The following is a 23,114-nucleotide window of genomic DNA, read 5'->3' on the forward strand; positions in this document are numbered from 1 at the left end:
GTGAAGAGAAAGTCTAAAGTGAAATTTTTTTCATCATATACCAGCCACAGATACGTACACTTGTCAACCTGGTTAATGGATACGAGCCAGTCACGACTCACGACAAAAGAAAAAAAAAGATTTGGATTTAATTTATTTTTTCTCGGTTAAAAATCTCTAGTCCAGAGAAAATGTTGTAATTGATCATCTCCAACTGCAACGGGAGCCAAGGAGGATTTAACAATGGCGTCTCTTTCTCTCACCTCTGCTCATTTCTCTTCATCTTCTTCGTCTCGCTCCTCTGTTTCCACTTCATCGCTTTCTCCGTTGTCTCCTCTCTTACAATCACCGATCCGCCACCGCCGTCTCCGCCGTCGTCTCTCCTTCTCCGTCGTCCCTCACCGGACTTCTCACTCCTTCTCCACCTCCAGCTCTCAGGTTTTTGTTTTCTTCTAATTAATTACCTGATTCAATCCAATTTCCTCAAATGTGTTACAATCACATACAATCCAATTTTGTTTTTCGCTTTTTGGGATTACCAGATTAGGTGTTCGATAAGTGAACCATTGAAGGTGATGATTTCGGGTGCACCGGCTTCGGGTAAAGGCACTCAATGTGAGCTCATTGTTCACAAGGTTAGTACTATTTCATTGCTCCCTATCTGTTTCTTGTTCTGTTTCATTACTATATTAGTTTAACGTATGCAGACTTTAGTGATTCTCCAACACAAATGATACATTGCATTACTTGTATAACCATCACAACTAATAAACACCAAATCATGGTTTATAATTCTGATGTTGAAGTTGGTATACACAACTCTAATGTGTTAATATTTTTCGGATATCTATCAATGAAACTCCGCCGGATTGAGAGATTTTCTTAGTAAATCTGCGAGCTGATCTACTGATTTCAGCCCATCTTGAATCTTTTCTGATAACAATGGTGTAATTTGGAAGTCTTGATGCAGTGCTGTTAACTAGATGAGTTAACGAGTAGTCAATGCCATTGCACGGTGTTCTACCTCAGTAGAGTATATACGAACAGTTGTCTATTTTCACACACTTCCATGAAACCAAGAGTCTACAATATGAATTTTATAGTAACAAAACAAAGTAGTATATGTTCTTCTCTTTGTATTTGAACAAGATGCCCAATTAGAATCTGTGAAACAGTTATGTAACACAGTATGGATGTTGTGTGGTGAAGAGTAGAACGAGTAGAGCTTGTTAACAACGTGGGAAATATCTGCTCTTGTTTTAGTTTTGTACAATTCCCATTCTAGTTTTTATTTCACCTTCACAATCTTCACACTGTTTAAGATTATGCTGTCGATGTTTGCATATCTACATGTAAATCATGTCAGTTTTTTTGTTTCTTGCTCATGCAGTTTGGTTTGGTGCACATATCAACGGGAGATCTCTTGAGGGCAGAGGTTTCAGCCGGGACAGATATCGGAAAGAGAGCAAAAGAGTTCATGAATTCGGGTAGTCTGGTTCCGGATGAGATTGTTATCGCGGTACTGATTTTTCTTACCTTCTTCATGTACTATTTTATCATTCTTCCTCTGATATCTACTACTTTTCTAGATGGTGGCTGGAAGATTATCACGTGAAGATGCTAAAGAGCATGGATGGCTTCTTGATGGATTTCCACGGAGTTTTGCTCAAGCACAAAGTCTGGACAAACTGAACTTCAAACCTGACATTTTTCTCTTGTTAGATGTACGTGCAAATTACTCTTACTGCGTATGATATCTATTTTCTCAATAGGTGTTAAAGGCACTATTATATGTTCACTATACATGTCTATGTTTCTTTTCTTATTTGCCGTTCTTAATGACAGGTTCCTGATGAAATTCTAATCGACAGATGTGTTGGTAGGAGATTAGACCCAGTGACTGGAAAAATTTATCACATTAAAAATTACCCTCCTGAATCAGATGAAATTAAAGCAAGACTGGTTACACGCCCTGATGATACAGAGGCGAAGGTAACCTGTTGGACTTATTACTTGCTTCTCAATATTTGCCTACCTTCAACTGTAATCTCATTAGTTTATTTTGTTGAAGGTAAAAGCACGTTTGCAAATATACAAACAAAATTCTGAAGCGATTATTTCTGCATACTCAGATGTTATGGTCAAGGTATTAGGCAATTTTTTTTCCTTTCTTACCTTTTTGGTTCTTAAAATTTATTGCGATGCCATCATTGATATTTGTGGTTTGGTATCATCCCATTCGAACACAGATTGATGCAAACAGGCCAAAAGAAGTGGTTTTCGGGGAGACACAGACTCTATTGTCTCAGATACAGTTAAACAGAATGATAAAGACTGGCAAGTAGTCACACATTTCTATATGTATATTTTTCGTGGTGCCATTCTTGATAGCAGGGTCAGTGTTTTCCAATTTAAGATGAGTTTTCCCAATCCTTGTAATCTTAATTTGTTTCAGGTCTTTCTCTACTTTAGGTTATTTAGAAAATACTTTCTTAAGTACCCTGTCTCTTTTGTTTCCATTAGAAAGAAAAAAACTCATCTTTTTGGTGTCCTTATAATTTTGATTCCGGCATTTTAAACAATAGTCTTACTCAAGTTTTATGGCCACATTTACCATAGAAAAAGATATTCAGGTGCTCCCTTAGTGTGTTTAAAGATTTTATGGTCAATCATTATTTTGTAGGACTAAATTATTCCTTTTGACTTCTTTTTTAACTTTGATTTGATTACCACTGTATGCATGCAATGCTAATTCTGAAACAGGTCCTTGCAGATAAAGCATCTCCTGTTCAGGTCCTTAAATAATAATTCTCTTTGAAGCTAACAAGCAGTACATAAATTGGAAGATGTTCTTATATATGTCATGTAACATTTCTTTCAGGATAAATGGAGAGGAATACCGACGAGATTGAATAACATTCCGCATTCGAGGGATATCAGGGATTATTTTTATGAAGATGTGCTGCAAGCCACAACTAGATCTATCAAGGACGGGAACACCCGTCTTCGGGTGAGGCTTATCCGCACAAATCTATTTGCAGTGTAGCATTTCGCCTTTATTTCATATTTACTAAGCTGGTTAACTATGCTGTTACAACTGATTAGGTGGACATAAATATCCCAGAGCTAAATCCGGAAATGGTCAGTTATCCATTTCACTAGTTTTTTTATATATCATTTCTAATGCTATAGAGTTTTATCAAAAATCACGAGCTATTGTGATACATAGGATGTTTACCGGATAGGAACCTTGATGGAACTTGTTCGAGTTTTAGCTTTATCATTCGCTGACGATGGAAAAAGAGTGAAGGTATACATAGTTTGGAAGACTAAGTGATGTTACTTGGATATTCTTCTTCATTCAGCTTCTTCCCTCTTCCAGGTTTGTGTTCAGGGGTCAATGGGGGAAGGTGCACTCGCTGGGATGCCACTGCAGTTGGCAGGCACTAGAAAGATTTTAGAATATATGGACTGGGGTGATGATGAAACTTTGGGAACTTTCGTCAAGATTGGTGCAATTGGTAACATACAAAACTCAGTTCTTTTCAAGATATATCTGCAAAAAACTAACAAATACCTCTTGACGATATCATAGTCTGGCTTTAGTAACAAGATAATTTACAAAAACTGCACCATCGTCAGAATATTGTTGTGTGTACACAATCAAACTTGTGATGCATAACAAGTTGGATATATTTGTCCGGATACAATGAAATACACATTATCCTGCTCTTTGGTTCTTTTGAGGCACACATAAACAAAGCTGTGTCGGCAATGACAGGTGGTAAAGAAGTTGATGAAGAAGACGACATATTTATCTTAGTGGCTCCACAAAATGCTGTTGGAAACTGTATTATAGATGTAAGGAGCTTGAAATCCTAGAAGTCGTCATTCACTTGAACATAGTGACATCATCTTATAAAATATACTAAATTTTTTTGTTAGGATCTACAAGCGATGACTACTGCTGCTGGGAAAAGGCCAGTTGTACTTATCAATCCTCGCCTCAAGGTACATTTTTTTGCTTACATTTTCTATACAGAGACTATGTGGTTACATTGATATCTCTTGTGTGTAACATGGTTTAATATACCTTATGATACCCAGGACTTACCCGCTTCAAGTGGCATAATGCAAGTAAGCACACACAATGATTCCTTAACCATCTGATAAGAAGGTTATGTTGCTTATAATTTCCTTGGTGTCTCAGACAATGGGCAGGGAGCAAAGGCTTGAATATGCCTTAACGTTTGACAACTGCTATGTATTTCGGCTTCTCTATTATTTGGGAACACAATACCCTATAATGGGTGCTCTAAGGTACAGTTGTTGGATTGTGAGGTAGAGAAAAATTGTTGTCAATGTCAATCCATTCTGAATCTTTGACCTGAATTTGGTCAGGATGTCTTATCCTTACCGGTATGAGCTTTACAAGAGGGTGAACGAGGAAAATGGAAAGGAAAAATATGTATTGCTAGCAACGTACTCTGAAAGGCCAACCCCTGAGCAAATCGACGATGCCTTCTCTGGAAAATCAAGGTAAAACCTGTTTCAAAATGGTGCTTCTTATTGCCACACAGGGTTTATGATCATTTTGAACAATAACTGAGAATGTTTTTCCACATTCAGGGAGCAAAGCAAGAGGCGGTCAGGAATCTGGTAATGAACACTAGTTAGTTATTTAAATTAGCATCGTGCGTGTGTGTAAAGCTAAATGTTAGGGATACTTGCAGGGGGTTCTTGAGTAGCGTGTTTTCGTAAAGGAAGGAAGCTAAAGTTGTGGAACATTCATCAAATTCTCGCCTACCAAACATAGAGTGATGCTGCTACTTTCTGTCCATAATTTTCTCCTTTTATTAAGTCTCAAAATGTTGATAATCTGAGTTTGGGGCAAACAAATTACGCTGTGATTAATAGTGTCACATAAACCAAAAGAGTAACCTCACTAAAATACATACGAAAGCCAAGTAACGAACGGCCAAGATCATTCTCGTCTACTACGAACGGCTTTGAATTCTATCAGTGTTTGATCTTTCCCTCTTTTGAGCTTAGGAACCTCTTCTGCTGATAGGTAGACGAATGGTCTCTATCAGTATTTCCCCACATGCAAGGAGACTAAATTGGGGTCTACACAGTTACTGTTCCTATATATGTAGGGTTGGTACCACTATACCACCGGCGGATTAATACACTCATTACAATCATAGTATGGCAAACAATAATGTTTTCTACTGTTTTGATTTCGGTAAGTTTTTTTCTACTTTATTAACGGCAGCGTATTTAGTGAATTTAACTAACTTTGATTATCCCTCCGTGTCGACGTGTTTTGCATGCCGGTATGTTTAAACAAAAAAAAGAAAAAGGTTGATAATCGTACCTAATGTCTTTTTCGTTTTAATGCAAAGTATGAAAAGGGAAAAACCAAACATTAACATTGACCTAACGTGTAATGTTTTAATTGGAGGACATAAATTTGTCGCAGAGTAGTAGGCTCACAGAATCAATGAACCCAAAACCAAACAACTCTCTCCAATCCATAATTGAGGGGAGGGACAGAAAAAGAAAAAATTGATTCTCAAAATTGAATTTGAATGAAGCAACGAACGATTCAAATCTAGCAGAGTTGTTGTGATTGGATCCGGTGAAAGGCGATGACATCGCCTGGATCGAAGAAGGTTGTTACCGGCGAAGGATCGGAGAAGAATGTTTCCGGGAACCTCGGAAAAGTTAGCTTCTCCGGAGATCTTAATGATAGTGGAAGCAGTAGCCTTAGCAGCGGCGGAGAAGGAGGAACCTTCGAATGTTCAGGATGGGTGTATCATTTGGGTGTGAATAAGATCGGGCATGAGTACTGTAACCTCCGTTTCCTTTTCATTAGAGGCAAATACGTCGAGATGTATAAAAGAGATCCTCACGAGAATCCAGAAATTGTATGCTTTTTTTTTTTTTTTTTTCTTAATTGAATGTTTCCTTGATTTTGGTGTTTTTTCTGGATTTTTTGGGAAATTGCTTTAATCTTTGGTTTTGAGAATCTAGATAGTAGAAGAAGCAATAGTGTTTTCTCTTTTTTTTTTTGGCTGTTGAGATTTTGCTTGGTTACTTGGAAGTTTCAAAGGAAACGCCTTCTCTGCTTAGTTTATGTAACATGGTATCAGTCAGAACTGTGTAGGTGTGTATCAGTGTATTACTTCCAAGAGTTATTTTGAGTGATTATTCTAAGAGTTAGAAGTTTTTCATGCTTTTTTGCGTTCACTGTTGCATTGTTAAAGATTATAGTGCTGTGCGCGATGTCTGTTGGTCACTATCTTTTCTTTTAGATGTGTTTTTGAAGTTCTATTATATCCGTTTGGTCTTTCTGTTTGTCTAGAAACCTATAAGGCGTGGTGTCATAGGGCCTACAATGATGGTTGAAGAGCTTGGACGTCGCAAAGTTAATCATGGGGTAATTCTTTCCAGTCTCTACTTCTATAACTGCAATCTGCGTAAATAATAGATTTGTTATTCCCTATTTTGCATATTAGTTGTACGCTCTAATGAATCAAAGTATGAGTCTAAATGAAGCAGGTACACTTACTAGTTTATTTCTACTATATCTTGTAGGATGTCTACGTCATAAGGTTCTATAACCGGTTGGACGAGTCAAAAAAAGGAGAAGTAAGTTCAATTTCCATCTTTGCTATATACTTGTGACAAATGCTCACTAGAATTAAAGCTTCCCACTGTGAACATGAGTCTGTTCTGTCGAAGGCCTATGATTTTTTTTTTTTTGTATCTGCTCACTTGGATGAACTAGTCAGTTAACTTATTGAGTAAATGTCTTGAAACAATTTTGTTACCCTGAAAGTGCATATCAAAATCTAAAATTATATTGTTTCTGGTAAGCATGTTTGCCTAACCCAGGTGTATTAACTTACTCTTTTCTTTCTTTCTGGAAACTGTATTTTAGATTGCTTGTGCTACCGCTGGAGAAGCCTTGAAATGGGTTGAGGCTTTTGAGGAAGCAAAACAGCAGGTAATACGGAGACTGTGTCCAAGTTTTATAGCGTCATGTAATGTATTGAAGTTTTCTTTGCAAATGATTGGCTACTTTTTCCGTTTTTTTTGCTTATTGTTGTTGGAGCATTTATTTACTGCTTATTGGAATGAGGTATCAGCGGTTACTATAAAAAATAAATTCTGATTACTGTTTTTTCTGTTTTGGAAGGCTGAATATGCACTATCGAGAGGCGGAAGCACAAGAACAAAGTTAAGCATGGAGGCCAAGTATGATCTAATAATCAGATGATTAGTGCCTTAGATGATATTTATTAATAGCTACGTAATTCCTGTTTTGGGGGCCTAACTGTATAGTTATTGAGAAAATGCATAACATTGTGATGTTATACTCACAGTTCTTAAGCAGATGAAATTGCTTCAAATAGTAGAAGTCCACTACTGCTGAATCGTACTCTTTTATTCTTTTGAAGCATCAATCTGGAAGGACATCGACCTAGAGTAAGGCGTTATGCTTATGGGTTAAAAAAGCTTATCCGAATTGGGCAAGGTAATATGCTTTATCTCAAGTTTATGGGCTTGTTTAGCTTCAGCATCTTCCACTAGCATGCATAAACGTTCGGAAATGATTACTCAATAGAAAATGAAAATGCTGTCATGTTATTTTGTCAAGTTTTTGATATATACATATTTTTTGTTATCAAATATATATATTTGTATATATACAAAATTATGCGTCCAGATTGTTATAACTTATAAGTTCATTTGTTGGTATATAGCATACAAATGTTGTTGTAGCTTATGAGGGGATCTCCAAATCTTGCATTGGAAAAAAAAAATAGAACTCATTGCCTATTTCCTAGTCCCTCCTATCTTTGGGTTGGGCAAATCTAAAATGATATGTTGGGGAAAAGTGGTCCTGAAGATTCTGATCGTTTCTTCACAAAACTAGCTAGATCGATACCAGAATCAAATATATGTTCTCATCTCCTGTATATATTAGTGAAACTATAGTTCTAATCCTTCAATTCTTGACTTTATTATGCATTGATAGGTCCGGTTCTTTAGTTAATTTGATTTCGTATGATTTTATCTTGTGGTTATTCATGAACAAGACTAGGGATCACCTGAAAGTTACTTTACGCTCAAAACAAAGATGTGTGATTATGTTCTTAAACTGACAGGTCCAGAAACTCTTTTGAGGCAATCCTCTACCTTGGTTAATGATGTCAGAGGTGATGGTTTCTACGAGGGTGGTGACAATGGAGATGCAATCGAGGCACATCAGTGGAAATGTGTACGTACAATCAATGGTATGTTTGGCAGTAAACAGTAGCGTTTTGATATCAGAAAACCTACTCATAACAGTTTTTTCATCTACAGAACCAATAATGGGGTCAATTAGAATGTCCCACTTTATTTATACGATAAAACATGCATTAAAATGCATTTTCTGTGGTGTCTCCTTTTCACTATGTTTACTTCTCTATCATTTATAAAAAGGTAATTGTAGAAGACACCAAAAGAATGCAGACATATTTTTCCAGTTTATTTAGGTGGCTGTTATTCATCTATAATCTGAATGTTGTATGTAAATATAGTAGTCCTTAATGTTCACAGTTTCGTGACTTGCCCAAACACGTTAATCTTATTCCTTTGCTTGCTCTTTGATACATAGCATTCAATTATTTATTTTCTCTATATTGTTTGCAGGTGTTAGGATTTTTGAAGATGTGGCTAACTTCAAGGTATATTTACTTTGATTCAGAGAATACGTGTCCAACTATAGAGGGAACTGCTTGGATTATAAATTAAAACCAATATTATAAGAGATTGGTCTATTGGTTAAAAAAACCATTGGTACATGGGTATTCACTTTTTACGAGCTAGCTCTTATGGACTGGTTTTTCTTAGACCCGTAGAGAGTGTTTTGGACATAGTTATTGGCTGTTAACTCCATAGATATTCACGTTGGACCTAAATTCCATGCAAAAATGCATGTTGGAAAAATCTCGTCCGTAAGAAAGATATCAAAGAATGGGTTAGAAGTGGGTTTCTTGGATGGTGGCTTTAGAAAATGGTGTTTTGTTATAACTTATAATCCCACGTTGGTCGAATGTGGTATTGGTTTATAGCAACAAAGGGGCATTCTTCCCTTGGAACTTAGCTTTCAGTGACTTATTTCTCTTGGTTGTGTGATGCATTACATGGCTGTCCCAACTTACTTAGTGTGGGAAACTATTTGGTATTTTGTTCTTCATGGATTACGTTAAATTATTCCCAGAGGAATGGAAACTGAACCATCTTATTTTATTCTTCCATTACAATATTTGCTACCTTGTGATTTGCATCTTATTAATTCTTTTTGGCAAGGTAAAAATTTGAATTTAGATGTTATAACTAAGTGTTCTCATCTCCAGAACTTATGCATTTAGAATAATTGCGATAATTTATGTTATTATCTTTACTTGGTTGTTTTTCTACTGGTGGTTCACTGGTGTTAGAACTGTAATTGGTTGAATGCTTAGGATGCCCCTCAGCTTTTGTCAACATGATTTCTTCTTTAGGCTGGTCGAGGAGTTCTTGTGAAAGCAGTTGCTGTAGTTGAAGCTAATGCAGATTCTGTATTCGAAGTGCTTTTGAATATTGACAAACAACAAAGATACGAGTAAGTTCATTTCTCTGAAGATATAGATGTCATTTGTCACTTGGACCTTTCTAACTATCCACACAGGTGGGATGCAGTAACAGGTGATTCAGAAAAGATAGACTCATACGAGGGCCACTATGACGTTATTTACTGCGTATACGATCCTAAATATCTTTCGCGGTATGCTGTTTCACTGAAAGTTCTGGTTTTCCTTGATGACACACTGATCACTCACTCGTTTTCCTTAGTAAATAAGATTTGTATGTTAAAACGTCTTGCTCTCTTGGGCATGTTGTACATTTTCTGCATATATCACTTAATTCCGTGGATAGCTTTTACACTTATTCATTGGACTGATTGGTTAAATAGTATCTTCTGCAGATGGCAATCGAAAAGGGACTTTATCTTCTCTAGACAGTGGGTTCGCGGGCAAGATGGAACATATAGTAAGTAGAGAACACTCTATTCTAAAGTTTTTTGTGCTTTTGCCAGTCTGATGTTTGGATTGGCTGTGCATAATGGTAGAGATTAATATTAGCCCTCTCACTAGGTGATTAGTGAACTGTTTGGGTTGTAGTTGTGTTGTATGAAGACATGATTGAGTTGTCAAATATATGGTATAAGGTCAAATTAACTAGGTGAATGTTCTATCCTTGAATTGCCTAACTAAATACATAAAAAGTAAAAAGCCACCCATGAACATTATTAATAGGCTGCAACATCAACTATAAATCAGTGAACATTACAGAAAAGAGAATTCAGATTGTATTGTTTATCTCTTGCTTTATGAGCCGGGGGGAAAACATGTCGATCATGTATAGAAGCTAAAGAAACCTACATCTAAATCTGGGTTTCACAGTTACAGATTTTGGAATATCTGTCAGCTTCATCACTGACATCTAGAAATCTTTCCAATGCATTCTTCTCTTTGATATTTGTTTTAGATGAGATTTTCTCACCCGTGCAATCTAAAGAATCATTTAATTGGATATCTCAAGCTATTCATTCTTACATGCTGTATTTTTGTATGCAGCAATCTTACAGTTTCCAGCAGTGCATAAGAAACGGCCTCCAAAGTCTGGATATAAACGTACAGATATTACACGTAAGATATTTTCTTATAAATAACCTTTCTGTCCATAGCGTATTCTTTTTTCACTATGCTGCATGTCTGGTGGCAATACAGTAAATGTACATTCTCCTTGTTACTATCCAAGTGTTTCAAACACTAATCTGAATGGGTACTTCTATAGCCAGAGGTTCTTGTGTATACTTAGTTGCTTGGCTTACTTGCCCATCTGTCTCTGCAATCGTGCTGTGTTCTACAGCTGGCTCACAAAATCTAAAACTGAATCGTAGGATCTTGGGGAAATATTTTGGCTTGTAAGCCATATCATGTGGGATGCTGCTCCAGTTTATTCTAGTTTCTTTTCATTTTTACTTACTTTATTGTATATGTTTCCTTTCTTCTTTCTCCCTGAATCTGTAATGCTATTTCTCACTTTGGACTTACATAATGCCTAGCAATGTATATTCCTCCTTTTAAGACCTTCCATTTCTTATTCGTTCTTGTTGATTTTAGCATCCACTTGGGAAATCAGAAGCTTGAAAAAGCGCAGCGATGCAGAAACTCCAAGTTGTCTTGTCACACATATGCTAGAAATCCACTCTAAACGTTGGTGCAAATGGAAGAGAACGAGCTACTCAAAGTTTGAAAAGACTATTCCATATGCATTACTCCTGCAAGTAGCAGGTTAGATGTATGCCTTATCTCCTTCCAGATCTTATTTTAGAATATTAACACAAAAGATGAGGCAGAAGTCGAGATGCGATCTTTGTGGTATATATAACATCTATTGAGAAATGGAGACTCTTGTGAGCACATCTGAAGATTTATTTGTGTTATGATGTAGTACATCTAGATGTATTATGCTTCGTGTTTGCAACAATTGGAAGTTTCTATCCACGGATACACTTGTTTGAGATAAATATAGATGTATTATGCTTCGTTTTTGCAACAATTGGAAGTTTCTTTTTTTGGGCATAAAAATTAATAACCTTTAGCTGGCATGCTGTTAAAGTGTATGCCTGAACTCTGACTACATTAGATGTCACAAGTTCCACACGGTTTTTGTTTCAAGTTCTTGTTAATGGTATATCAGGTCTGAAGGAGTACATTGGAGCAAACCCAGCCTTCAAGTATGAAACTTCTGCCACGGTTATACAGTCCAAGTTACCAGATGTCTCCAATGGTGAATATGTAGATGAGGAACTGGAGGAGCAGTTTTATGATGCCACAGACTCATCATCTGATGAAGAGGAAAGCGATGAAGATGATGACGAGCAGGACAATAAGGTAACTACTTGGTTTTGATATCTTCTTGGCAATAGAAAATTCTATCTTCATATTTATAAAATAAAGAATCTTGGATAGAAATAAAAACCCAGAAGATGTTTTGTTTTTATTGAAATCAGAAGGATTAAAATATAACATCCAAAACGCAGAAAGTGTTTCTCTTGGTATAAACAGATAAACCCTCGGGAAAGCCGATAAACCTCCAAATCACTCTCTAGCTTTGGATGAGTCTCACAGCCTATACTTCATCCCTAGATATACTAAAATGAAAAGGCAAAGCACAAAGGAAATGAGGAAATGGAAGTTCTAAGTAACTTCATGAATTTGGAAATAGAAGAATACATACCACATATAATCTTAGATGTTCAATGTTCCTATGAAGTATTTATGTACAGCCCATGAGGTGAGAAACTTGTATTGAAATTATTGAAATAATATTGAATTATGTTGTTTCAATGTTAAAAACAGGAGATAAAAGTAAAACTGAAGAATGTTTCATGGGCAATCGCTAGTTTATCTTTGAAGCGACCTAAAGGTTTTCTCTTTACTTTTTTTACTAGTCCATTAAGTTTACCAGTGGCTCACATAGACAGTATAATGGATCAATATATAAGTTTTTATATATAATAAGTAACTTGAGGACCTCTTATCGGTATTTGTTCCCAAAGTCAATCAAAAGTTCCATAGTATGCAAGCATTTTGTTTTAAAAGAATTACTTTATTTAGATGAAAATGAAAAATCTATATAGGTGTTGAAGTTACCATTTCCTAACTAGTCCATTCTTGAGTTCTGTGTTTGGAGAAAAAGACCAATTTATAAATTTACAAACATTTGACGCAAATTAGATTTAAAAAGCACTTTTCTATATTGTTTTACAATCTCAGTGTGCATTAATATATCAGCTCTATTTTGACATTAGCTCCAGGTGCAAGTAATGTATTAGATACTAGTGTTGATCCTGTGAGTATCGATCCAAGTCAGTTCCAAGGATCCCTGCGCAAAGGAAATGGTGATAAGGACTCAAATTGCTGGAACTCTCCTAGTGGCATGGGGTTTATGATCAGGGGAAAGACCTACCTAAAAGATAATGCAAAGGTAACTTTGAAATTCTTGCATCTACATTATTCTACATTTGTATTCATACATCGCTTGATATAGAATAGAAAACTATGAGGGCCTGTTTTTAGATGCCACTGCATTCAGGTCCTCCCTTGACTGAATGATGTTTCTGAACTTCTGATATACGGATTTTGGTTTCTTTATATCTCTCAACTTAGGGCACTTCTGCGTGTATTAGATTTCTAGATTGATTTCTGATTCTGAGCAATTTAACCCGAGTTGGATTATCGAACAAAGTGTCTTCAACAATTCTTTCTACATCTTAAACTGTCCAAATTTAATAAAATCTATGGTGCAATTTAAGGTGATGGGCGGGGAGCCCCTTCTGACACTTGTATCCGTGGACTGGTTCAAAGTTGATAAAGCTGAAGACAACATCGCCCTGCATCCGAAATGTCTTGTCCAGGTACTCCTTTAGACTGTCTTTAACTAGCCTTGGCGGCCTTCTTTCCTATTATAAACCAGTTTTAAGTGCGACTTTTGTCACCGTACCTCAATTTATCACGAGGCATTGTATACCTCATCGCCTTGTGGCTAAGTCTGGTGATACTCCCTGAGTTATCGATAAGTTAAATTTTGTATGCATATAGTCTCCCGTGGTTGAAAGTGCCTGATTTGGAAGTTTTCTCATTTGTAGTCAGACCTTGGGAAAAAGCTGCCATTCATCCTAGTCATCAATCTTCAGGTTTGAACTATCTGCAACATAAAATCTATATATATATATATATATATCAGTCTTTTTTCCAAGAGTTTGTCTGAATAGGGAAATGCTAATGTCCAAGTAGAAAATACCTCAACCCATATGATTATATATATCAATACTGATCTCTAAGCTTTTTATAAAGATTGTGTCACTAAACCTCGTGTTCGTCTTTGTTTTTACCCATAAATAACAATGTGCCACACGGCCGACACGTATATTACTAATAGTGTCTAGTATTTTTGGAATTGTGATTGTGATAGTACATACTACCATCACCAATCATTTTTCCCTACTTTAAGTCCATCTAACAATTTAGAGTCTGGAAGAAGTCAAAACGTTTTTTTTCTCCTTATCAGGTACCAGCAAAGCCTAACTATTCTCTGGTACTCTACTATGCTGCGGATCGACCTGTAAGCAAGTCTTCATCCCTGGGAAAATTTGTGGATGGGAGTGACAGTTACCGCGACGCAAGATTTAAGCTAATTCCAAGTATTGTTCAGGTAAGTAGACTCTTCTCTTCTCGTTTCCTCTCGAAATATCGTAATCTTAATTACATTGTAACGGCCATGGTGATACACAGGGATATTGGATGGTTAAGCGTGCTGTTGGAACAAAAGCCTGCTTGCTCGGTAAAGCTGTAACCTGCAAGTACCTGAGGCAGGATAATTTTTTGGAGGTATAACAGTCTCTAGTTTTCTCGTGTCTTTCATTGCAATATTTTCTCATTAACCAAAAAAATAATAAACAGTAACATACAGACACATGATCATGTAGAAAATTACACATATGGTTGCTGAGTTCTTATAAAATCGGTGGTGTTGCAGATTGATGTAGATATTGGATCATCGGCTGTTGCGAGGAGCGTTATTGGTCTGGTCCTTGGTTATGTCACAAGCCTCATTGTTGATCTTGCCATCTTGATTGAGGTTCGTTTAGAGTTATCATATCTTTAAGCAAGAGTGCTTTAACATCTGTTTGAATGCGACCATGGGTTAAATGCTCAACTACCAAATGCAAATGCAAATGCAGGGAAAGGAGGAAACCGATTTGCCAGAGTATATCCTTGGGACGGTTCGTCTTAACAGAATAGAGCTGGACTCAGCCGTATCATTGGAGGTTTGAAATCTGACCGAGGATTAAAGATTTATCGGATTGCGACAATCGTTCTTAAACTCATTGAAATCAATTACTGCAGGTATGAGAACAGCCAGTGCCAACTAAAACATGTGTCTTATCATGGATTCCCTTTGGCCAAGTAGAGACCAAAAAAGAAAAGACAAATGAATAATAAAAGATTGAACTTCAAAAAATTTATTCATTTCTTTCAGAGATGTTGTTTAACGTATAAGTTATATAACTTAAATTGCATCAACAACCGATATGTGCTTTTGTCGCAACAAAACATTTAAAAGAATTCAGAGCATTAGTCGCTCTCTTTCCCATTCTCTCTCTTGTGGTTGTGGCTGTGGTTGGTACAAATTGTCTTTAGTGTTGTGTTGAGAATAGATTCTGTTTTTTTTTGTGTTAGCTGAGTAAAATCTTTATAGGGGAGTTGTTGCAAATGTCCGTACAGCAGTCGCTTTCAAAAACCCTCTGTCACACACACTTTGAAGTTTGAATGCTTTTCTCACCTGGTAATAATTAAGCTTTCGTGAAATAATTCTGCGGAAGATTTTAACATCAACAACTTTTAATATGGTAAGTGTGAAAAGTGTTAAGAGCAGTCATCTACTTTTTTAAAACAAATACAAATGCAGTAAACTAAGTAAAGTATTCCATTTCAATAGGCTAAAGTCGGTTGTAATGTCATTATACTCATGTTGATAATCTAGATATATATAAGTAAATTAGACCCGCGTATAATCGAATTATTGTTAAGAAATATGAACATATTTATCAAGTATAATCGAATGTGGTCAAAATTATCATTTGTTTTATACTTGTAAGTTGACCTAAAATTATATAAACATTTTTGGTTAACTTAACTTTAAAAATTAATTTTTTAAAATGCAGCATTTCTAATTATCTTATAAATATAGTTTTGTTACACAAAATGCGCAATATAACACTATTTGTAGTAATCTTATACGTATTATTAAATAATCTAATATAAATGCTGGCCTACTTATATATATTTGTTTATTATAATTAGTTTTTTTTAAAACTAACCTAGAAAATGAGATTGCTAATACAAATAGTAAATAAATATTTGAAAGGTTTTCTACAAAAAAAACCTTCTAACTTGCTATTATTTGCAACTACGGACAAATCTGGGCTACGCCTGTCAGAACTAGATCTGAGTTCTCCTTCCGAAGTGTTTTTCCGAACGGAGGAGCCTATCACTGTCGTAGTTCCAAGCCGAGTTATGAGAGACTTAAGTATTGTGAATTGGAAATGAATATTATTATTGCTTTTGTCCGAGTTTTTTTTATCCTCTTTTACAATTTCCCCCTCTCTCTACTTATACTGTTCTATTACAATTAAATGCGAAATCAATTTACCCCGTTAATCTTGCTTCCTCATTTAAGCTAATTAATACGGAGAATCTTTTGACCGTTCCCGATCTCCGAAGTGATACGGAAGACCAGCTGGCTTCGTTTCTCTCCTCTTGCTGGTGTTAGCGGACTACCTTTGCCTTTGGCTTGGACCCATTTTGTTAGTCTACTTTAGGCCTCGGCCCGTAACCCGAAGTGTTAATCGTGGTACCAACAATGCCCGGGTATACATTTGACAATTTTCTTACAATAGTTTTTATTTATTTGGTTTTTAGAATACATATAAAGTAATTATGTAATTTAATATCCAACATTGTAATAAAAAGAAAGAAAAAAAAGTTACAATAGATTAAAGTGTCATATATGTTATGTAATTTATATTTAAAATAAAATTTCAGTTCTTCTTTTAAAAATGATTATTATTAATTAGTCTATACAGTATTTATCTCAAACCATCTCATAATTTGTTTTGAGTCATCTCTATATTGTTTTTCTTTTTATTATAAAATATCTGTTTCATTTTTCCCTACCTACTTCTGTATGCCTCTAAATATGATTTTTTTTTTTAAAAAAATTGAAGACATCTGACTAAGTTCTTTTTAGAATTTGTGTTAGTGATACATAAGTTATACCTCTATTGTTAAAATTTTGTTGGCAATAGCATTTAGCTTGCTCTTTTCAGTTTATATACCAATGAGAGTAATGGAACTTCAACTAGGAAAGTGCAGATATTGGTAGAACAAGTTTTGAGCAGTTTTAACTTTAAACACAAGATGAGGTCGAGTCGTCGAGACGTTACATATCGTATAACGTAACGCGAAGACTTGAAGGCCACGTGAGCATGGGCCTTTGTTCAAGTTAAGCCCAATAGCTTGTAGAGGCTTGAAGCGTTGATATAAATACCAAAGAGACGGTGACATGAAGACTTGCCCGTCTAGGGTTTATCGAGAAAGGTACACATGTGTGTGTGATGTTTGTGGGTGTATAATAGAAGCGTATGTAAACAACCAGAAATGAGAATTTTTAGATTTTGTCTTTGATGTGCAAAGAGGTTTATTCGTTACTCATAAAATATTTGATTTTCTTTTTTGCGAAGGGTGTAATTGGAAACCAGTTTAGTCACCACTCAAAACTTTTATTTAACAAATATGTGGTTTTACAGAAAAAGCAAAAAGTGATAAACTGCCATTTTGAAAGAACGAAAATGTTGTGGACCGCTTTTTTAGAATATAACGGTCTCGGTCTCTGGTCAAATACGCAACAGTTACATATCTTCTTTTATAATTAAAATACTAGGGAGGTACTAAGCGCAGTAATAAAATCTTTAAAAAATTGGTTTGTATACTTTAGGATATGCTGCTTTTTGATTTAATATGTTATAATTGACATCTTAAAATATAATGTTTTATCTTTTGAAAAAAGTTTATAATGTTTTATTTGGTTGTCAAGAAATTTTGTATTTGCATATATACAGAAGGGTTTACTTTCTAAAGATCTATAATATTCTCAATGTAAAATATTAATTAAATCTTATAAATAAATAATTAAACTGTAGTAAATAGATATTAAGATTCAATAAATAAATTCAAAATTTTCTTAAGCATAAGCAAATTCCAAAATATCAATATTATAATATGTTATCTCAGTTACAAAATAAAGATGAGAGTAATCCATATTTGGATTTCAAGTAGCGGTTAGTACAAACATTCAGAATTTTTTAGACATTCAAATATACAAAAAAAATCTTCAAGGTTCCACTCTTTACATATGAGTTCCTTAGCTTTCACCTTGATGCTCCATCACATGATTTATGTAATAACGTCCAGCGAATTCAGACATGTAAATATATTTAGTGTAATAAACAATTTTACTTTAACATCATAGAAAACTTGATTTTTATGTACATAATAACATCTTACATAGCCTTATGATGCTCCAGTCCTTCAAACTCTGGTTTTATAAAAGATCTTCGAAGAGGCCAATGTGTTTTGAATACATGGTGCACCTATAGACATTTACAATTTGAAGTGAATATATTGGTTACCTTTTCATGATTATATCAGAACTTTTTTATGTTACATACCTTCATATTCTCCGATCTTCATAAACGCATTACACAAAACCCAGGTTCTGATTTATATATGAGATGGCAACCATTTAATTCCCATGAATACATGAATTGAGAAACGTAGTTGTCTTTCGCACGACACTTGAAAGTTTCATTCCTACACGTTTAACAAATTTTCAAAATCTTAATAGAGACCACTTGAAAATGTAAGTGTCTTAAAGATAGAGTAAATGTCCTTTACCTGCCATTTAACATCGTGATGACAACTTCATTACTGTTATTGGCACTCTCATGTCTTCTTTTGTCTTCCACATCTATTATACACCCACAAACATCTAATTCAAGAAGAAGACAGAATTTAGCTTTCCAAAGTGTTTCATATCTATTTTTGGTAAAAGTTTAATTTATACTTTCATATGGGAGGGACCAATACACAAAGTTACAAAATACCTAAAAATATTAAAGATTTCTGAACACAAAGATACAATTAACTATATTCACGGATTGTACCATAATAATATAAAATTTATTAAAGAAACACTTACCGAAAGAGATGGGATGATGTATTCTTCCACGATATATATCATCCAAATCCTCGAATCGAAAGTAATTCTTTGGACTCAATGGTTGGAGCAGCTTCATCGTGGTATCATCTGTAAAATTTATTTGATAAGGATGATGAGTATTCCTCTCCTTCAGGGTTGGATTGATTACTTTGAAACTTCTAATATCATACCACTCACCATTGTCGATATATTTTCGAAGTTTAGCGAGTGTATTTGGTAGAAAAGTAGCTTTGATTGTGTCACCCTTCACAGTTATATACAATTGTGTAAGAAGCCTTTTATACAATTAAGAAATGTTAAATTCTGAAATTTAAGTAAAACATCTTGTTCAATTAACGACACTCGTTTCATGAAGAACTCGCTGATTCTCAAAGAATGTAAGACCTTGGCGTGGATACACCAATTAGTTATTCCGAGACCAAGATCAGCAATATAATTGAATCTCATGATTTTCTCAAATTAGGTTTTTTCTTGTTTCTTCTCTGTTATCGAAAAAGAAAAGGGGATTGAGATTTGTATACAAAGAGTCACAATTAAACGTAATCCATAAAAGTGAATACTGTTTATGAATTCCTGAGTGTAGATCATATCGTCGTAAGCACTTTTATCGGAAGTCTTAATACTATCTGAACTCAAATATTGTCTCTCTTCCCCTGTATATAATAAAACCAAAATAAGAAAACGTTTATATCGAATTTTGTATACAAAAATGAACTCTTAATATACCTGGAAGTTGGGATTGAATTATTTTATCAGCGTCATCATTTCTTGGACTAAGAATAGCTCTTTCACAAACGATTTTTGCAGCGGTCCTTCTTGCAAACGAATTACCGTAGATCTTTATAACAATTGCTTGTACAGGATCGTCACATCCCATAATTAATAAATCCGCGGGTATTTCTATTTCGACCTCTCTATTGTTAGGATCGTTGATTTTTCCATCCCCAATATCGAGTAGCCATTTTGAAAACGTAGAGATAGCATCCGCATCTTGACTATTAACTGCCCTACAAAGTCTCATGTTTTGTGTAAGCTGAAGTACTCTACAACTATCCCAAAGCAACGATGAGTTTATAGAGGCTAAAACTGTCCCAACTCTACGAGCCTCTAGCACAACCGGTAGACTCTGTCCAAAATCACCTCCTAAAACAAAAACATTACCTCCAAAAACTCAATCACACTTCATAATATCTCGCATACTCCTATCCAATGTTTCAAAACAAAATCTGTTCATCATTGGAGCCTCATCTAACATAATGAGCTTTGCTTCTCTAATTAACTCGGTGAGATGGGATTGACCATCTGTTGAACATGCTGTATATTTTTACATTGTTGGGTACTAAATCTAGAATGAGCTGTCCGACCACCTTCCATAAGTAAAGCAGCTATACCACTTGATGCAACATTAAGAACAATACCATCCCTAGATCGAATATCAGCGCCAAGAATACTCCACAAGAATGTTTTTCCAGTACCACCAAATCCATGAACAAAAAACATACCTCCCTTGTTTCGATTCACAGCATCAATTATTTGTAGGTAGACACTTTTTTGCTCATCGGTTGACATACTTAATAACCTGTCGTAATCCTCTCTTTGGTCATCACAATTATAGTTTCTCTTATCTCTGAGAAGCATATTCTCATTATTATCTATCAAAGAATTGTCTAGTTTAGGCATATTCACAATTTTTGACCAATTGGTTGAACCAAGTGGGGGAGATTTTTCTTCCCATAAACATAAGATTCTAACCTGGATTTTCCATTCGTATTTTGAAGGATTCAAACATGAAACACGATCAGTTGGAGAATACATGACCATAATATAACCTACACTAAACATTTCAAAACTATAAAAATCAGGATTCCATATCATCAAATGCATCTCTCATTTGTGTGACCTGCGGACATGGAGGATTCATCATCACCCTCGTACAATTACGCACTGTGGTCACCATGATTGAATCTATACGAAGCAAAATGTAATCTATTATATTAAACCATATAAATTGATGTAACTATAATTAAACATACAGAAACATTGAATGAAGAGAAAATTTTAAGAACCTTAGAATATTTTCGAGAGTTGGATATTAATCATATACTCTGACCTTAGAGATTGCTATATAATCGGAAATTTATAAAATTAATTAATAATATAAAATTTATGTATTTATAATAATAGATATGTGTTAATATAATATATATATATATTATATATGTTAACTTACTTATTTTAACAATACTTATTTACATCCTAATCGTATCGATTATGTAAAATTCTGATAAATATCTTTTTATTTTATTTTAAAAGATAACCAAAATATTTTCATTTCCATCTTTATCACTTTAAGTTCATAATAAATATACTCATGAAGATAATCATCCATTTAAGTAATTATATATAACATATATATATATATATATAATATTTGAGATATGTTAATTTTTTTTTCAAACAATAATTATTTCCATATTTATCATTTCAAATTTGTAAATTTTTAATAAATCTTAAGTTTTATCCTTTGCGAGTATGGTTTTTACAAATAAAGGTGTATAATAAAACTTTCTTACATATTTGTCTTTTTAAATTTACGAAATTACATAAGTTTGAAGATATACACTATTATTCTGTCATTCATTTATGTATAATTTATTAATCTATTATAAAATAAATTAAAATTTTATCAGAAACGTTTATGAATAAATATTTTCACAAACTCAATATTTATTAAAAATTGACGGTTATACAAGTCATAAAAAAGTGTAATATTGTAACATCCGTGCTTCGAGAATAAAGTTGGGATGTGTTGAGTAAACCAAAGGAGTGAATTTTTAATTGATTTTTGGTTTAATTAAATCCTGGTTTAATCAAATTAAACCAAAAACCCTTAATCTCCCACAAAGTCACGCCTCCTCTCTCTTCTTTGGTGCTTTTGTCCACATTGTCATCAGAGGGAGGAGAGAGATTGAGAGATAACTCTTGGTTATTTGGTGTAAAGGAGAAGGCAAAGGAGATCAACATTTTCCTTAGAGTAAAGAGAGAAACAGAACTGTCAGGTTTTTGGAGGAGGAGGATCCGACGGGTAAAATCCTTTCGAAAGGAGATATTGGCAGTTTAGTGGGGCGTTTCGTCTCAGTCGCGGATTGAGACCAGCGGGTGTTTCGGGATCTATTGCGGTTTCACCTGAGATCTGATCGTTCTGAAATTTTGTGGGACGCTTCAGGTGTAGACCTTGCTTTTCACCGGAGCCATTAGAAAGTTAACGGAGCGAGTTTGGTTGTTCTTGGATATTGGAGAGCCTCTCATTTGGTTGTTGTTATTTTTTTGTGAACCACTTCTTAAGGTTCCTATGGACGTTTATGGCTTGGGTTTTGAGTATTGGACGATTTTGAAGAGGTTGGGGAGCGAGATTCGACTCTCGGCTTCGAGCGGATCATGGTTGCAGAGGGAGTGTCGATCGACACCAGAAAAACGACATCGATCGACACTGTGGGGTAGTGTCGGTCGACACTTGGCTGGTGTCGGTCGACACCTCCCTTCCAGCGAGATGGTGTTTGTTTTCCTGCTTTGTATGTTTTGTTTGTTGTTTGTTTGGAACATTGGAATCATTGTTGCTTGTGTGTATAGCCCAATAGATGGGAGGATTGCCTCACTGAGTGTTTATCAAATACTCATGCATCTCAATTTGTGTTTGTGGTGCAGGTAAAGGCAAAGTGTGATCGTGGAATAAAGGCAATGAAGAGGAGGATGTTCTAGGAACTCGATTGATTGTTGTCTGGCACTGCTAGGTTGATAGAGTTGGGTCATTAGAATGTTGTTAGGATTGCTGGTTCTATGTTTCCTGTTGTTTGGTTAATTAATTATTGGATATTTATTGGATTATTGTTATGATTTATGTTATCCGCTGTTGTGTGTTGTGGATAGGTGGCTAGTGGGTATGAGACCACTAGCTGTAGAGTATTTATTATTATTATTATTATTATTATTATTATTATTATTATTATTATTATTATTATTATTATTATTATTATTATTATTATTATTATTATTATTTAAAAAAAACGGGTCATGTCGTTTCAGTTTGGTATCAGAGCCCTTACGGTTAGGTTTGGGTTCACTAGGTTTCTGTTGTGATGTTTGGGATTGCATGTCTGGATTAATTATGTGAGTTAGTCAATTGT

General features: G+C 34.9%; 3 protein-coding genes across 8 annotated transcripts; 2 read left to right on the forward strand and 1 right to left on the reverse strand.

Moving 5' to 3' along the window:
- The first annotated feature begins 44 nt into the window (after positions 1-44).
- LOC104719239 (adenylate kinase 5, chloroplastic) lies at positions 45-4,976 on the forward strand. 2 transcript variants are annotated; one of them, XM_010437100.3, is made up of 19 exons: positions 45-417; positions 522-614; positions 1,370-1,498; positions 1,569-1,703; positions 1,825-1,971; positions 2,051-2,125; positions 2,229-2,316; positions 2,753-2,772; positions 2,861-2,989; positions 3,085-3,120; positions 3,209-3,289; positions 3,362-3,500; positions 3,761-3,840; positions 3,925-3,990; positions 4,087-4,116; positions 4,190-4,299; positions 4,381-4,518; positions 4,609-4,638; positions 4,713-4,976. In XM_010437100.3, exons 1-19 carry the CDS (start codon positions 223-225, stop codon positions 4,738-4,740), a joined length of 1,749 nt encoding a protein of 582 aa, XP_010435402.1. In that variant the 5' UTR covers positions 45-222; the 3' UTR covers positions 4,741-4,976. The 2 variants fall into 2 exon arrangements, with proteins under 2 accessions (XP_010435402.1, XP_087325584.1); XM_087469458.1 differs by having other exon boundaries at positions 112-417; positions 2,229-2,374; positions 2,743-2,772.
- A 478-nt stretch (positions 4,977-5,454) lies between these two features.
- Positions 5,455-15,243, forward strand: LOC109124404 (protein ENHANCED DISEASE RESISTANCE 2-like). Of its 5 annotated transcripts, none has more exons than XM_010437101.3 (23): positions 5,455-5,909; positions 6,347-6,421; positions 6,580-6,633; positions 6,926-6,991; positions 7,184-7,242; positions 7,446-7,522; positions 8,157-8,285; positions 8,686-8,720; positions 9,540-9,640; positions 9,707-9,802; positions 9,992-10,068; positions 10,656-10,727; positions 11,205-11,375; positions 11,785-11,978; positions 12,447-12,513; positions 12,899-13,074; positions 13,403-13,504; positions 13,736-13,783; positions 14,158-14,301; positions 14,382-14,477; positions 14,626-14,727; positions 14,831-14,917; positions 14,997-15,243. In XM_010437101.3, exons 1-23 carry the CDS (start codon positions 5,631-5,633, stop codon positions 15,000-15,002), a joined length of 2,313 nt encoding a protein of 770 aa, XP_010435403.1. In that variant the 5' UTR covers positions 5,455-5,630; the 3' UTR covers positions 15,003-15,243. The 5 variants fall into 5 exon arrangements, with proteins under 5 accessions (XP_010435403.1, XP_010435404.1, XP_010435406.1 ...); XM_010437102.2 differs by having other exon boundaries at positions 12,905-13,074; XM_010437104.2 differs by having other exon boundaries at positions 10,004-10,068.
- Positions 15,244-18,397: 3,154 nt separating this feature from the next.
- LOC109126869 (uncharacterized) lies at positions 18,398-20,745 on the reverse strand. The gene is made up of 5 exons (XM_019230756.2): positions 20,298-20,745; positions 19,657-20,073; positions 19,491-19,583; positions 18,606-18,678; positions 18,398-18,521 (listed from the first exon to the last, which is right to left on the reverse strand). The coding sequence occupies exons 1-5, from the start codon at positions 20,743-20,745 to the stop codon at positions 18,398-18,400; spliced, it is 1,155 nt and encodes a 384-aa protein (XP_019086301.2).
- Between the last annotated feature and the right edge of the window lie 2,369 nt (positions 20,746-23,114).

This window comes from Camelina sativa, chromosome 10 (assembly GCF_030686135.1).
Source record: "Camelina sativa cultivar CO46 ecotype springtype chromosome 10, ASM3068613v1".
Lineage (NCBI taxonomy): Eukaryota > Viridiplantae > Streptophyta > Magnoliopsida > Brassicales > Brassicaceae > Camelina > Camelina sativa.